Raw genomic sequence first — 17,051 nt, forward strand, 5'->3', positions numbered from 1 at the left:
ACTCTCATTAACAGATGGAGGCAGAAAGTCCCATTCGAAACATTCAGCTCCCATCAATTAAGTAAAGAGACTAGCCCAACTTCACAACTCCTCTTCTTTCGCCCACATAACAGATCCTTGCAGAAGATGACTTCACATTCGCCAGTTTCTGCATTTTCCGTTCTTTTTTTGTCTAATATGTAAAGGTTCAAACTTAAAGTACAAGGTACACAGCGAAGATGGCTTGCCCAAAGCAGCCATCAATATCAAAAAGCACCAGGCGCTGAATTACAAATGTAAGAAGAACAATGACGGACCGGACTGAAAGGTTATCTAGTCCAGTGTTCTGTTTCCACACTGGTCAAAAAGCAGGTACTGAGCACAATAAGTATTCTCCCGCTCATGCTTCTCAGCAACTAGTATTCAGAGCTATGCTGCCTCTGATACTGGAAGCAGCATATCGTTATCAGGACTAGCCTTTCATAACCTTCTCCTCCAGGAATCTGACCAATTCCCTTTTAAAGCTGTCCAAGGCAGGACCTACACTACTGCTTGAAAATGGTTTATAACAGTAGTGACAACCGTTGGGGCCCAGGACCTGGCCTAGTATCTGGCCCCTGTGAGACCAGTCTGAAGGAACTTGGGATGTTCAGTCCAGCGGAAAGAAGACTGAGGGGAGACATGTAAGCAGTGTTCACGTACATAAAAGATTGCCACAGGGAAAATAGTCAAGAACTATTTTCCGTTGCCGCAGAAATAATGGGTATGAGTTGGGGTACTTATTTTAGCTTTGTTGTTTACTAAATACAATTAAAAGAAACATGCCAAATTAGACAATTCTCTAGGGCTTCAGAAAATTTTCCAATGCAAACGGAAAATTTTCCAATGCAAATTATCATATAGAAATTACCATAATATACATAGTTCGCCCCCATAGTTCACCCCATCCCTCCCCAGAAACTCCACATCACTATTTCCACTATGGATCAGTTTTTCACTAAGGTCTTGAGCAAGTCAAGTTTCCCAGCAAGGCAGGAATGGAAATAATACAGAACCATGGAGAGTTCCAAATGCTGCTGGTGCTGGAAGCCGGACAAGCTGGTCTGTATGTTGTTCCAACAAGCAGCAGACTGTGATGGAGCCTTAAGTAGGAATTTGGCTTCAGTTAGGCTGGTAAACTTCACCTCCACATGAAGACCCCTTTTTCTCTTAAAGGGATCTGTTCTGTTTTAGCACCCTCAGGCTGTGACAATGCTACGCTAAGTGAAACTGAACTAAGCTAACTGAATGGATACCAATATAGAGAGTAATATAGCTGTCTCGCCCATTCAGCAGACACTGAGGCACAGCTAGAGGTGAAAGAGATAGTAGAAGGTTGGTTTTTCAAAGTTTATGACCCGGTCAGTGGTTACCAAACCCCCTGTACAGGCAATCCAAAGTCTGCATCAAGAAAATCTGGAATTTTGTGTCTTGTTTCAAAATCATGCAGACTAAACAAACGTGTACAATTGACTTGGCTTGTGCAGCTCATTTCGCAATTTGTACAGTTCTGCATAATTTATTTGTATATTTTGTTTGCCAGGAGGTATTCAGATGATTCAAACCCTGTTCCATCCACTGGACATCTCCTTGGGGATTTGAGATTTCAGCGGGCACACTCACAAACATAACTTTGCAACCATGAGTACAAGAAATGTTTCTCTTTCACTCCATATAGTCCACTGCCTGAAACTAACCTGGGAAAGAGCAGGATCAAAATCCCCCACTGCCCAAATTTCAGCAGACATCTGGAATAAGAACATAAGAAGAGCCATGCTGCATCAGACCACAGGCCACACTAGTCCAGTGTTCTGCACAAGCAAGACATGTGCAATAGCACCCTCCCACTTGTGAACCCCAGAACTGGTATTCAGAAACACACTGCATATGAGATTGGAGGTTGTAGGGAAACACACCCTGACCCTGTTCAGACGATATGCTAAGCTATGGTGGTTAAGCATTTTGAGCTAACACTATGGCTTAGCACAGCTTTCCAAACTGTGTGTCGCGACACATTAGTGTGTCAGCTGCAGTGTGTAGGTGTGTCACGCGAACGTAACGAGAAACCTCTGAGTCTCTGTGAAATAAGCAATACCAACTTGCATGCATTTTTACGCAGCAAAGGTGCCGATCAGTACGGTGCACTAGTATATGCCCCTTCTGTCATATCCGTGTATGCATACCACGGTCGAGGGATCCTATAGGTACTGCGCATGCGCAATACGCATAATCGGGTCGAAACAGCTGATTCCGCATCACTTCCCGGTGACACGGCTGCACCTGAAGTGACGCATTCAAGAAATTCCATGGGTCCAGTTTTTTGATAGAACACCGTCTCAACCGCCGCTCGATCGCAGCTCGACAAAATTGGTTCCATGTGAAAAGTCTTGGAAATGTATGTTATTATCTTGCAGAATCATATATTTTAAAAAATATAAATGAAAGGTTTTCATGAGATACGTTGTGTCCCCATACATTTCGTTATTATAATTTATGTATGTGTCCGTATCACTTATAAGGGGTTAGTTTAACCTCCGGTTTGCTAGTAAAACTGAATTACTGTGTTGCGAAATGATGCATGTCCAAAAAAGTGTGCCACCCACATGAAAAGTTTGGAAAGCTCTGGCTTAGCGTGTCATGCAGGGTGGATAAAAATCAATGCTTTTTTAAAGAATTTTTTTAAAAAAATCAGATTTTTTAAAATTTAAATCTTATTTTTTTAATAAAATGCTTTTTGAGGAAAAATCTATCTAAAGATAGTTTTCTATTTAAGATACATTATAGTCCAAAGGTTATTCATCATGAAATAAGGATTAGTTTTTAATTATGTAGCATGAGGCTGTATATTCATGCAATGTTTACATTTTGGGGGTAAATGAATTCCATTCATCCATTCACAGTGTCATGCTCTTCCAGAGGTTTCTGTAAGATTATTGGGCAATTTTTCTATCTAGAAGATATGATCACAGCTGCTTGGTTTTACAGTTCTCGAAACTGTCTGCAGAGATCACAATCCCATTGTGCCTTTGCAAATCTATGTACACAGAATCAACCCTTTACCTCTTAAGTGCTAAGTTTCAAAAATTCAATTATAGAGTGCACTTTTTTTGGGGGGGGGGGAATTTCACATGATTAAATTAAGTCTTTCTGATTTAAATCGTGATTTACATCATGATTTAAATCAAATCCACCCTGGTGTTGTGTGAACCATTCCTAAGCATGGTGGCTACATAAGCACAGTTTAAACACACTCACTAACTATTTGCAGCAAAAGGGTTAGTGGCCTAACCATGGCTTAGTGTGTTGTTTTCATCCGTCAGTCAGAAGAGCAAGTGCTGTGGGTTTGACAGAAAGGGGTTGTTACAGTCTACTGCACCCTTCTCCAGCCTGGTGCCATCCAGATGTCTGGGTGACAACTCCCAGGATTCCTAACCATTGGCCACGCTGGCTGGGGCCAATGAGAGTTAGGCCTTGTTCAGACGAAACGCTAAGCCACAGTGGTTAAGCATTTTGAGCTAAACGTTCTAGCATGTCGTGCGAATCATGACCCAGCGTGTCGTGTGAACCATCCCTAATCACGTGGCTACATAACCACGGTTTAAACACAATCACTAACCACTTGCTGCAAAAGGTTTAGTGGCCTAACTATGGCTTAGCGTGTTGTCTGAACAGGCCCTTTAAGTCCAAAACATTTGGGGGGCACCAGGCTGAGGAAGACTACTGTAAGCTACCTTGATGTTCATTTGGTTAAAAGGCAGGACAGGCATCTTTTAAATACATAATAATATAAATATATATATATATACCCCTCCTCCCTCCCAATCCCCTTTCCTTTTGTGTCATGTCTTTTAGATTGTAAGCCTGTGGGCAGGGACTGTCAAGAAATACTTTTGTAAGCCGCCGTGAGAGCCTTTTTTTGGCTGAATGGCGGCATAAAAATCCTTAAATAAATAAATAAATAAATAAATCATGTTGCCTGAAGGAATGTAAAGTCCTCTGCTTGAACACAGAACATCAGAGTCCTGTCTAGCACCTGAAACACACCTGACAAGTTGTCAGGAGGGGCAGGGCGGCCTTTGGAAGCACAGTCAGCCAACATACTCACAGATCCCTGTTAACATAGAGCTGCTTTATAAACAAGGAATTGGGCTTCTTCGCATATGCTGCCTGGTATTCCCAGCACGCCCCGGGGCAGTTACTTTGGAAAACTCTGTGAGTGATTGCTGACGAGTCAATAACCAATCATTACGATCACATAAAATGGTACTGTGCAAAAGTGAATCCATCTGTGCCTTGGGTGCTTGGTTTTAGGAAGTCTACCCAAGGGACGCTCTGGAGGTATTTACATATAGACAGTACACCAATGTATAAAATGCCCCAGGATCTCTAGAAACATGCACGATGGAGAACACTTTAGCACGGGGAGTGAAACTTACACCCATTGGATGCAAAAACAAGCAAACCCAAGAGGACACAAAGGCCGCTTCTACACCTACCTTCCCCCCCCCACCCCCGGATTGTCCCGGGATCATCCCTGTGCATCCAAATGACACACAGGGGATCCCGGGAGCAGGCAGGGACAGTTCAAACACACTAACTAACCATTTGCGGCAAAAAGGTTGTGCTTTTTATCCTGATTGTGCTTTTTATACCGTATTTTGTATTTGTGCTTTTAACCTGTTGGTTGTTTTATTATGGTTTTAATTTTTGTGAACCACCCAGAGAGCTTCAGCTATCGGGCGGTATAAAAATGTCATAAATAAATAAATAAATAAATAAATATTCCCTCCATTTGCCTGGGATAATCCTTAGGTGTAGAAAGGGCCATTGCCAAGTCAGATCCTCATGCCCAAAGATAACTCCTTTCCAAAGTGGAAGGAGAGGAGATCTAGAAATACCTCTTACGAAATGGCGAATGTGTATGATCCAGCTACAACAGTTTATGAGAAAAATGCGGCTCATCTGTACAAAACCGACGAAAGGGATACTTGTCACTCAAGACGCTCCTATAAGATTAGATAAGCAATCTTTCTTTTTAAGGGGCGGGTGAGATTACTTCAGATTGGGTTTGTTTCAGAAGTCGTTCTTAGTAAGAGGAGAAAACAGCGAGTTCTGCTGAAGTGTTATCCAACTTTGACAGGCACCTAGGGAGGTGGGGAGAGAGCCACTGATGGCTGCACCACATACTCCCACCACGTGCTCCGGCTCGCACTTGCTACCACACACACCAAAACAGAACCACCAGGACGGATCAGTGGGGCCTTTCCGTATACTTTACCAGGCTCGAGGGAGACTTGGGCATCGTCTTGCGAGCTCGGTGGACCTTGATGTTGGCATGTGCCGCGGCTGATTTCTTAGCTTCACCGTCTTTACCGCCCTCCCCGAGTTTAGTTGCTGCAGCGACCTGCGCCTGGGAAAAGGTGCCCAGCGTTCTCCCTTTGCTTCCTCCTGCAGGGAGTGTTTTGGCCGCGTGGCCAGTGAGGGAAGCAAAAGCGCTGCTGGTAGTCCTTACAGGCAGCTCCTGGGCCATCTGCTTCGGTAAAATGTATCCATTGCTCCCCGTGACGGAAGTCTGTGTGAAATCGTTTGCTTTTATGTGGTTCTGCTTTCCAGTGTCGCCGTCCCTCTCAGAAATGCCGTTTTCTGCGATCCTATTTAACTTAGCCATCGAGTCCCCTTGGCTCAATTTAGCATTGTCCTGAGTGTTCTTAGCTGCGTTGGCATGGCTCTTGGGTTCACTGCAATCAAAGGAGCCATTGGTTTCACTATCCGGAGCCATTCTGGGTTCCCCAACTTGCTTCTCTATGGCACTTTCATGTGCTGCCATAGCATTAAATCCTGGAGACAGAAAAAGAGAATTGATCAGACGAAGGCGGAAAGGAAGGCGTCACAAATATATCAATGCGTGGGAAGAAAAACTATTTCAACAAGACCCCAGAGTTAACTCCCATCCCTATATAATCCTTGATCTAATTTATAGAAGCAGGTTAACGGACTAACAGGACTTGTATTGAGGTTCTTTTTTCGATTTATTTTCAATATTTATTGGACTTGTATTGAGGTTCTTTTTTCGATTTATTTTCAATATTTATTGGACTTGTCTTGAGGTTCTTTTTTCGATTTATTTTCAATATTTATTCTCCTAACGGCGCGTTTAGTTCAGCTTTCCCCAACCCAACGCCCTCCAAATGTCTTGGACTCACCATCTTCAACTAGCATGGTCATTGGCTGTAGTACAACACATCTGGAAGATACCAGGTTGGTACTAGTGTACAAAGCCCTAAACAACATGGGACCAGGATACCTGAGAGAGCGACTTCTCCCTTATCAACTTGCCCAGTCACTGAGGTCATTGGAGGGCATATGCTCCTGGTGGTTGCACATGGACCTTTGGCCTTACTGGAGTCTACAAGGAGAAGAGCCTTTGCTGTGGTGGCCCCTTCTCTTTGGAACTCCTTGCCCCTGGAGGTCAGGCAGGCGCCAACACTAGGCTGCTTCCGGCGCTTCTTGAAAACAACTCTATTCCAGGAAGCCTTCCTCAACTGACCAGCCACTTTTGTTATTGGTCCTTGGTTTAAAATTGAACAAGTTTAATTTGCTGTTTTAACCGTCTTTCTTTTTACTGTTTTATTCCTATGTGCACCGCTCTGGAATCTATTTTCGATATGGAGAAATAAATAAATAAATAAATAAGGCTAATCTAGTTGGATCCTTTGGGAACCAAGCCATAAATGAAAGGCGGCAGCAAAGTTTGGCTTTGAAAAAATCAGCTAGGGAGGCTCGACTTCTCCAATGCGTTCTACATCTGCCTAGTCCAGAAAGTTCAACTAGTTCAAAATATGGCAGCCAGGCTGGTCACCGGTACACCTGGGGGGGGGACCACATTACACCAGTTTTAAAAACTCTTCGCTGGCTGCCAGTTAGTTTCCGGGCAAAGTATAAAGTGTTGGTTATCACCTTTAAAGCCCGACATGGTTTGGGTCCAGGTTACCTGTGGGATCGCCTTCTCCCGTACAATCCGCCCCACACACTCAGGTCCTCTGGGAAGAACTTCCTTCAGCCAGCCAAAACTAGGCTGACAGGTATTACCCAGAGGACCTTCTCTTCTACTGCTCCCAGACTGTGGAATGGCCTGCCGGAGGAGATTCGTCAACTTAACAGTCTTTTAGCGTTTAAGAAACCTATAAAGACTGATCTCTTCCGGCAGGCCTATCCAGTGGAATTTTAAGATGCTTTTAGGATGCTTTTAGGAAGTTTTAACAATGTATATTGTGTTTTGATTAATGTTTTATGCTGTTGTTGTTCCCTGCCTTGATCAAGATGGAGAGGCGGGTTAGAAATTTTAAAAAATAAATAAAAAAATAAAATAAGAATTTAAAGAAAATCATCTACTGAGAAACATTCAAACCCCAACACTTCATTCATTCCATTTTTTCATTCATTCCATTTCTATGAGTTAATTAACCCACAATTTGACATTACAAGTGAACCAAGTTAGTAGCGTATACTTATCTTACGTTGCTTAAGTTTAAGGGGGAAAACCAAAGGTACTGAAAACGGTTGACACATTAATTAATATTAGTAACCCAAAGAAATGTGATTGATACGTTGACAACTACCCATCTGCAAATCTCTTTCATGAAGGTTGTTTGGACACCTTCCATTTCGCTGCCTCTATTTATTAATTTCATTTCACACTTACATACATTTCAACGACATTCTCTCATGCATTTGTTAAGGAAAAACGGAGGGGTTGTAGCTCAGTAGAAGAGCCCATGTTTTGGATGCAGAAGGTCCTAGGTTCAATCCCTGGTATAGAATCATAGCATAGTGGAGTTGGAAGGGGCTTATAAGGCCATGGAGTCCAACCCCCTGCTCAATGCAGGAATCCACCCTAAAGCATCCCTGACAGATGGTTGTCCAGCTGCCTCTTCAAGGCCTCTAGGGTGGAAGAGCCCAAGGCCTCCCTAGGTCACTGGTTCCCTTGTCATACTGCTCTAGCAGTCGGGAAGTTTTTCCTGATGTCCAGCCGGAATCTGGCTTCCTGTAACTTGAGCCCATTATTCCGTGTCCTGCACTCTGGGAGGATCGAGAAGAGATCCTGGCCCTCCCCTGTGTGACAACCTTTTAAGTATTTGAAGAGTGCTATCATGTCTCCCCTCAATCTTCTCTTCTCCAGGCTAAACATGCCCAGTCCTTTCAGTCTCTCTTCATAGGGCTTTGTTTCCAGACCCCTGATCATCCTGGTTGCCCTCCTCTGAACATGCTCCAGCTTGTCTGCATCCTTCTTGAAGTGTGGAGCCCAGAACTGGACGCAATACTCTAGATGAGGCCTAACCAGGGCCGAATAGAGAGGAACCAGGACCTCACGTGATTTGGAAGCTATACTTCTATTAATGCAGCCCAAAATAGCATTGGCCTTTCTTGCAGCCACATCGCACTGTTGGCTCATATTCAGCTTGTGATCTACAACAAGCCAGTGTGATGTAATGTCTAGTGTGTTGGGCTGGGAGTCCCCACTTAGCCGTGGAAGCTCACTGGGTGACTTTGAGCCAGTTGCGGACTCTCAGCCGAACCTACCTCACAGGGTTGTTGTTGTTGTGAGGATAAAATAGAGCAGAGAAGAATCGTGTATACTGCCTTGGGTTCCTTGGAGGAAAAAAGGCAGGGTAAATAAATAAGCAAAATCTACACTTGCAGGAAGGGCACAACACTGAACCGAAAGGTTACACTCACCTTCCTCCTTGTTGTTGGTGATATCTTTCAAGAGTTCGGTTTTCATGCAGAGCTCTCTTCTGGTGTCTCCCTTACTCATCACAGCTTGCTAAACAGGACAGAAAAAATAATTAATTAATTTTTGATGTATTTATGAATTAGCAAAACATGCTGTCAAACCGGAGCAGAGATTCATGGGCAAACAGCGAATTGCAACAGGGGAGTATCGAGACGTTACCGGATAGTGTCATGGCCAGACTGTTGAGCTTGGGGCAGAGGAAGTATGGTTCAGATCCCTACCTGAAGTGCACTAGGTGGCCTTAATCAAGACTCCACGTCTCAGCCTGACCCATCTTTATCACAGGCTTCTTATGAAAGACCAGAGTAAATCAGCTTTCCCCAACCTGGTGCTCTCCAGAAGTTTTGGACCAGTTTGGGTGGGGCTGGGCTAAATCCATACTCCAACTGAAAGCACAAATTTCACATACTAGTACAAGCCCATATAATAATCAGCACCTTATTGGCACAGCAGGGATCTAATGGCTCTATCCTAAACAAGCTAGATGCAGCAACTAAAACAAAAACGTAAAGACAAAACTTGCGATCAGGCAATAAAATTAAACAACACCACAGTCAAATGCTTGTTTAAAGAGAAAAGTCTTCCAGTTGCCAGTGGAACACAGGTAGCCAAACCCAGGAATGGGGAACTATTCCAGATACTCCAACTCCCACCATCTCAGCCAGCATGGCCAATTGTCAGGGATGATAGGGTTTGCCATCCAGCAACATCTGGAGAGACACAGGTTTGCCACCCATGATCTAGCCTTGGACACGGAGTTCCAAATGTTATGTGTTGCCAACAGCCACCGCTCCGAAATCAGCAGCACATTCAAAAGCTGGCACAACTGCTGAACTTGGACATGTTGCTAGATTTCAAAAAAACATAGTTGAGCAAGAGCCATAGCTCAGCAATGGAGTATATCACCATTTAAAGGAGACTATGGGTAGGATGCTGCCAGTCAGAGTGGACCGCACCAGGGTAAATCAAAGAATTATGTAACTCAGTATACAGTAGGTTCTTGTTTTCATATACTGGTCATCTTTACATACCAACAATATCCTTTCCAGTGTACTATTCATGTTCAGTTGTTGTTACCGTATTTCTTCGATTGTAAGACGCCATCGATTGTAAGACGCACACTAATTTCAGTACCACCACCAACAAAAAAGCTTTGATTCTAAGAAATAATAAATGCACCCGTGATTCTAAGACGCACCCTGTTTTTAGAGATGTTTGTATGGGGGGGGAAGTGTGTCTTAGAATCGAAGAAATACAGTATTTTGTTTGTTTTTTATAGGAGCTTTAAAGCCAGATGTGCTACTGAGGTTTTATCATTTATTTGTTTTACATATTTCTGAATCACCCCTCCGCCCAACGGGCACTCAAATTAGATTTTATTTATTTATTTATTACATTTTTATACCGCCCAATAGCCGAAGCTCTCTGGGCAGTTCACAAAAATTATAGATCATACTGTGCTGGAAGTAGATCATATTTCCAGCACAACAAAGCACAATAAAACCCTAATACAGCAAAACAATGAACTAAAAATAAAAATGGAGATCTTCTTGAAAATAAAACAAGAGAATAAACATTTCAAATCTATTAAAAACCTGATGAAAAAATGCAATCTTCTGTGTCCATATGAAACATGAAAGAGGGTCACACAATCAGGGTGTTACAATAGAAAAGGCCTCGTTTCATGTACGAACTAACCTAGGGTGACCATATGAAAAGGAGGACAGGGCTCCTGTAACTTTAACAGTAATATAGAAAAGGGAATTTCAGCAGGTGTGAATTGAAGAGGGTGAAATTCCCTCTTCATCACAACAGTTAAAGCTGCAGAAGCCCTGCCCTCTTTTGTATCTGGCCACTCTACTATAGCTAGTGTAGCTTTAACTGTTGTGATGAAGAGAGAATTTCACCCTCTTCAATTGACAGCTGCTGAAATTCCCTTTTCTACATTACTGTTAAAGTTACAGGAGCCCTGTCCTCCTTTTCATATGGTCACCCTAAACTAACCTAACTTCTTTAGGGGGTGCAATATATAACCGGACCTCCGAAGACAATTATAAGTTATGGGGAGGTTCACATGGAAGTAGGAGGTGATATTTCAGATATTCTGCACCAAACCATTCTGGGTTTTATAAGTAAAATCCAGCACTTGGGCTTGGAAACAAACAGGAAGCCAATGGATTCAAGAGAGGTGTTATAAGTCCTGTAAAATGCATACCAGGCAACACTCCGGCTGTCACGTTTTTTATTAGCTGTACTTTCCAGACACTTTTCAAAGGCAGCCCCACGTTAAGTGCATTACAATACTCTAGTTGAGAGGTGATTCAGGCATGGATCACCGTGGCAAGATCCAACTTACCTGCTCTATTCTATTTATTCTGTTTATTCAAAAAAACGGAATCACAAAAAACTTAATTTTCATAGTGCAGACATGATATGGTTTGGGGGCCCTCATTACTTTGGGAAAACCCACACCAAAATGTTCTCTCCCCAGAGGCAAAGCAATTTATTTGTTCACATTAAAGTACATTTTACAGGTGATAAAACTTTGATCCAGGTTACACCAAACATCATCCAATTCAGTCTCTTGGTGACAATTTTATGTCTCCATTATGTGGTTGTATTTTTTAAAAAACCAAAAACATTATTACGCCTGCCAGAGGATCTGTTATTATGGACATTGGAACTGAGTTGCACTGTTGAAAATAATTACATTGCCTTATCACAGGATGTTTTTTTAAAAAAAGCAGCATCTGTTAAAAAATTATTGTTTTTGAGTAATGTTCAATTCAAACATCACACTAAGGCCTTAGCTAGACCTAAGTTTTATCCCGGGATCGTCCTGGGGTCGCCCCTGCCTGCTCCCGGGACCCCCTGTGTGCCATTTACATGAACAGGGATGACCCTGGGACGATCCCGGGATAAAACTTAGGTCTAGCTAAGGCCTCAGTCACTATTAAAGTACTAGAGTTTGATGCTATGTCTGAATTGACAAAATCATAGTTTACAACGCAACAACCATGGCTTAAAGTGGGTTTGCAACTTCTATGGGTTTGGCATGATGTCAGGAACGACACTGCACAATAGAAATGTGAGCAACAGTCAAACAAGAAAAAGAACATGGTTCTAAACTATGGTTTGCATTTGTACACTGAAGCACAAATCAATGACCCTGTTCAGATGACATTTTGAGCTAAACATTATGGCTTAGCGTGTCATGTGAATCATTCCTAACCATGGCTTAAACACGTTCACTAACCATTTGCTGCAAAAGGGTTAGCAGAGAACAGATGTGCCCATAATGGCCATGCCACTCCTCAAGCGCGCCTGTTTCCCAAAAACTCTGGGGTGGGGGTGGGGGGTCTAGTTCAGTAGATAGGCACATGCTTTGCATGCAGAAGGTCTCAGGTTCAATCCCTGACATCACCAATTTAAAAAGGATCATGGGAAATACCTCTCTTTACCTGGGGCTCTGAAGAGCTGTTGCCAAGCAGAACAGACGATACTGGGCCAGGTGGACAAATAGTCTGATCTGGTATAAGGCAGAGCCCTACGTTCCTAACCATTACAGGAAAAATCAATGGATGTGCACAAAAACAGGTACTTCACTTCAAACAACTGCTTCCACAGAAGCAAGATCTGATCCTGCCTGGCCTTTTTTCCTTTTCCACCAGATGCTTCTTCCAGTGCTTGCTATATGTGCTTTTTTCCCCGTTCGGTTCTTCCTTACTGACCATACCGTAGCTTTTCTCTAAGCGAACTCAGCCTTGACGCCAAGAGGTTTCCCTTTTCCAGTCCCGCGAAAGAAAGAAAGAAAAAATGTCACTTTTCCTACTGACTCACTTGCCTGCGCATGCTTAGGATAAACCAGATAGCCAGGAAACAGAAGGTGAGCCAAGTGTGACTGCTGGGATGCCCATACAGTCACTTCACTGTATTCATAGAATCATAGAATCATAGAATAGCAGAGTTGGAAGGGGCCTATAAGGCCATCGAGTCCAACCCCCTGCTCAATGCAGGAATCCGCCCTTAAGCATCCAGCTGCCTCTTGAATGCCTTTGGAAGTCCAAAGGCTGTTCCCCATGCAAATTTATCCACCTTTGTCTCCTCATGCATACACTCTTGCATGCAAATCAAGGAGAGAAAGCAATATGTGAACCTGAACTTTTCTGAACAGATAGGTGTGAAGACAAGAGTCCACAGCAATATCCGTAAGGAGGGTAACTCTACAAACTGCAGCTGCCAAGTAGCACCTGGGTACCACCAAATCATATGACATAATCACATAACCAGGGATGCCCAGAAGTGACTGTAGAAATGAAAGAGTATGTACGAATTTACATGTACAAGTGTGTGCATACTTGTCCTAAGACATCAGGTCGGCATTTAGATAAGATGATTGGTCGTTTCTGAGGCACGCCTGGCCACAAGATCCAACTCTGAACAAAAAAGGGACTATTGTCCATTGTCTACAGTGAAGGGACATCGAAGTCTAGCACAAAGTATAAGGCACAAAAAGCAACACCTCATAACATTAGCCTAAAAAGGGAGGGGCCTCAGGAGCCCACTTTTTGAGCTTCTGTTCGTGGATAACAATTTCTCTTAGCATCATTAACCGCATAATAAAAAATGGGCCCATTTCATTTTCATTCATTGTATGTTGTGAGTTGTTTCTACATCAAGCCGTAGTATCAATTCCGACTAAAAGACTCTGCATTTGAGAAAGTGGATTTGATTGCTGTAGTTGATCATCTTTGAAACGGTCAACACTTTCTAACAAGGAAAGTATTTGAAAATTCCCCAAGAGCCTCGGCAACTAGGTGAGTGAGGTTTTTTCTAGAAAGGTCTCTCTCTAGATCATCTTGTAGATTACTCAACAGAGTAGGCCCTGAAGTCAGAGCAAACCATAAACAAGGCTTTCTGGGCCTAGCTTTCATTTTCAGAATATCCCCATCCATCCCACAGAGTGCAAAACAATGGTACTTTCGAAGGCAATGCATAACGTCAAAAGGGCTCCACCAGTGCCCCACAAAAGGCTGATCTCACTAGACTTTTCCGTGCATCCACATGGATCATAATTTACAGCCATATGTCCCAAATCCCCCTCCTGCCTTATTTTCTTTCTCAATCACCAGCTTCTCCAACAGATTCGTCCCACTGAAAGACAACAGGCAAAAACCCAACAGCAGTGTTTAAAGGAGCACCATGCCTCTTTTGTCCTGTAGGGAGAAGGACACACACACACACACACACACGCACACACACACACCCCCTAGACAAGTTTGGAGAGCATACAATCAAAGTAGGCAACCTTCACTGGCTGCAACTCCATGAAAATGCCAAGGATTTAAACCTCAATCAGAAATATCACTTACATCAATGTTTGCAGCCTGAAGGTTACTCACATAAAACAGAGCCATGGAGAACTCTGCCTTCTACCCCACCTACGACACACACATGCTGTCTCCTACGAACCAGCAGCTTCCTGCAATGACCATCCCAATGCCTTCCAGCACCCACCAATCCCACCCAACCGTGCTCCCAACAATTCTGTCAGTACCTCCATTTTCCCACTTAAATGCAAAGCAAACTTCCCTTTTGCTCATACTCCACCATGCCCCAATCTGTCGGCTCCTGATTGGCAGAGAAATCTTATACCCAACCCTCCCAAGCAGAGAAATGTCTGCTTTAACAGCACTCCCAACAAAAGCCAACTGCTAAGCAAAAACGGCTTCAAAATAAGAGTCTCTCCAGTCGCTCTCTGCCCCTCCACCCTTTTTCCTGCAGCCGTCTGCCTCCCATTCTCCTGCCTACAACAGAGTGATTATTAATCTTCAGTCACTGGAGAGTCTTCAACAAAGGTTAGGCATCAGAACCACAGCAGCGTTCTTTATACACAAAAATATATATGCAAGGAAGAGAAATCATCATTGCCCCCTAAAGGTTAGTGTTAAGGAGGCCCCTTTGAAGGTGCTTTCTTTAATAAATAAATAAATAAATAAATAAATAAATAAAGAAGAGAATGACAAGTGGAAGGCTAAAATTAGGCGAGTTTTTCCTTCTCACAGTCTGTGTTCTAGCCTTTCCTGAGAACTAAGGAGGATGAAGGGAAATGCTCTCAAAGACCAACACCCTCACGTTTCCAAAGGACAGAACCAAACACTGAACCGGTTCTTTCAGTAACACATCTCAAACCACGCTATGGGATGCAACCAGGTTCGTGAGGTTCTAACGAGGGCACAAAGAAGACGTCGCACATGCATTTCAGCGACACGGCACAGCTTTCGTCGGCCTCCTCTCCTCCTCCTCCTCCTGAGACCAGGCCGTTGAATCACAGCCCACGGCAAGAGGGAAGAAGAGGTTCAGAAGGTTAGGATGGCACCCCCATCTCGGTGTTCTTGCTTTCTGTTTTTAATTTATCATTTGGTGGGGGGGGGGGGAAGAAAGCTAGAAGAAAAGCGGTCTTGTTTTAGGTGAAATAGGCCAACCCACAGAAGACATGTGGGAAATGAATCAAGGGGAGGTTGCAGTGCGTAGAAGAGGCCAAACCTATGGTGCTGCCTTCCAGAGTCAATGGCCTAATCTACACCAAGCAGGATATAACACTATGAAAGTGGTATGAAAGCTGAAATAGAAGCTGGTGTATGATATGTGTCAATGGGCCCCAACAGTTGCCAGTGCACTTCAATACCGCTATAAAGCAGTCGTGTGGCTCCTGCCTTTGATATTCCGCTTTCATACCACTTTCATAGTGCTATATCCTGCTTGGTGTCGATTAGGCCCATGTCAGTTCTCACTCTTTAACCCTCTCCCACCACCACCACATTGAAATCACATACAAAGCTCCAGGATTAGTTTTGCGAAATAACTGTTGACTTACTGTGCAAATCAACCAAAGCATGCAAGCCAAGGCTGGTAAAGGCAACTAAACAACAACAACATGCCACTTCCAACAGCTGGGAATTTAAACAAAGGAGCACCCTCTAATCTTAAGGGGGGGGGAATCACCTCCCTAATACTAGCATCAGGAGAAGGGAGGGTTCAGACACAAGGAACCAAAGCTTTTTCATCATTAATTATGAACCAAATCATCATCATTATTATTAAAAGCAAAACTAAACACAGAGAGGGATATTTTGTAAAGCACTTGGAGAGAATTTCTTTGACGTCCCAGGTCCTGCTCCACCCCAAGGAGGCCCCAAATGATCCTGTGCATTATTAAAATATATAAGGAAAATGTAACCGAAAAAGGAAGTTGGGTTGTTTTCACCAGCCCTGTTTTCACCAGCTCTTCACAGATTGGGTAACGTTTCTTTGCAGGCCTGTAACAATCAAACAAGCTATATCTAAAGTTCTCAGGTGCATCTTTTAATGTTAGCAATCATTTCACTTGACAGGTTAACCAAAGACAATGTATTGTCCTTCTCTTCGCCAAATGACGCATTCTCCTTTCTCTCGAATTCCTTTTTCCAGTGCAGTTGCAAAAATGAGCTTCCCACCAAAAGAAGGAACGAGAAATCAAGATGTAACAGTATTTGGAAGCCCAGTAACAGCGGCTTTTTAGAATGATTAACAATAGCTGAAACGTCCAATGCAAAATCTCACGCTCAAACACATGGCAGTCAGCACATCTCCTTGCATAGGCTGCTACTGACAAAAAAAAAAATACTGCAGTATTGTTCAGAACTTCTCCTCTGGCCTCCCTGGGGAAAAGGGGGGAAAGAAAGTCACACCAGGGAAGGGGTAATCAAGCGTTTAAGGCTGCTCTCCTAAGCACACTTACCTGGAAGTAAGTCTCACAGAAATAAATGTGACTTACTTAAATGTAAACATGCTTAGGATCTGTCTGGCAAACTAGCGTCAGGCCCAGCGCGGGCTGTACCCTCTTGTTGGCAGGAAACTGTCCATTTTGAAAACTTCAGGTCCCTACAAGAGTAACAAGAATAAAACGTTATGAAGAGCAGAAGACGTGGAAGTCAAAATTAGATCATTTAGACTCAGAGAGATCCAAAGTGTGTGTGTGTGTGTGTCTTCACTTCCCACTAATTACAATTTTTAATAAAATTATAAAGGTCCCCTTCACCCTCCAAACAATGAAAACCACTTCTCTTCCCCAGACCCAATCCCATTTTCAGCTTAAATAGGAAAAAGAGACAGACAGACACAGATGTAATATGGTTCCACAAGATGTGCTTGTAAAATGGAGCACTGAAGGAGTCTCCCGTCACCCCGCACGTATCAG

The 17,051-nt window shown here is 43.3% G+C and overlaps 1 protein-coding gene across 5 annotated transcripts in view; it reads right to left on the minus strand.

The window, feature by feature from the left end:
• EHMT1 (euchromatic histone lysine methyltransferase 1) overlaps window positions 1-17,051 on the minus strand; it is a 144,774-nt gene that overhangs the window by 76,167 nt on the left and 51,556 nt on the right. For 4 of the 5 annotated variants that reach the window (XM_063144770.1, XM_063144772.1, XM_063144767.1 and 1 more), the window contains 2 exons: window positions 8,755-8,842; window positions 5,297-5,856 (listed from right to left, as the gene is read on the minus strand). In XM_063144770.1, coding sequence (XP_063000840.1) covers window positions 5,297-5,856; window positions 8,755-8,842 — 648 coding nt within the window. Of the gene's footprint in view, window positions 1-5,296; window positions 5,857-8,754; window positions 8,843-16,628; window positions 16,824-17,051 lie in introns of those variants that run through there. The other variant, XM_063144771.1, reaches the window with a different exon arrangement.

This window comes from Elgaria multicarinata, chromosome 19 (assembly GCF_023053635.1).
Source record: "Elgaria multicarinata webbii isolate HBS135686 ecotype San Diego chromosome 19, rElgMul1.1.pri, whole genome shotgun sequence".
Classification (NCBI taxonomy): Eukaryota; Metazoa; Chordata; class Lepidosauria; order Squamata; family Anguidae; genus Elgaria; species Elgaria multicarinata.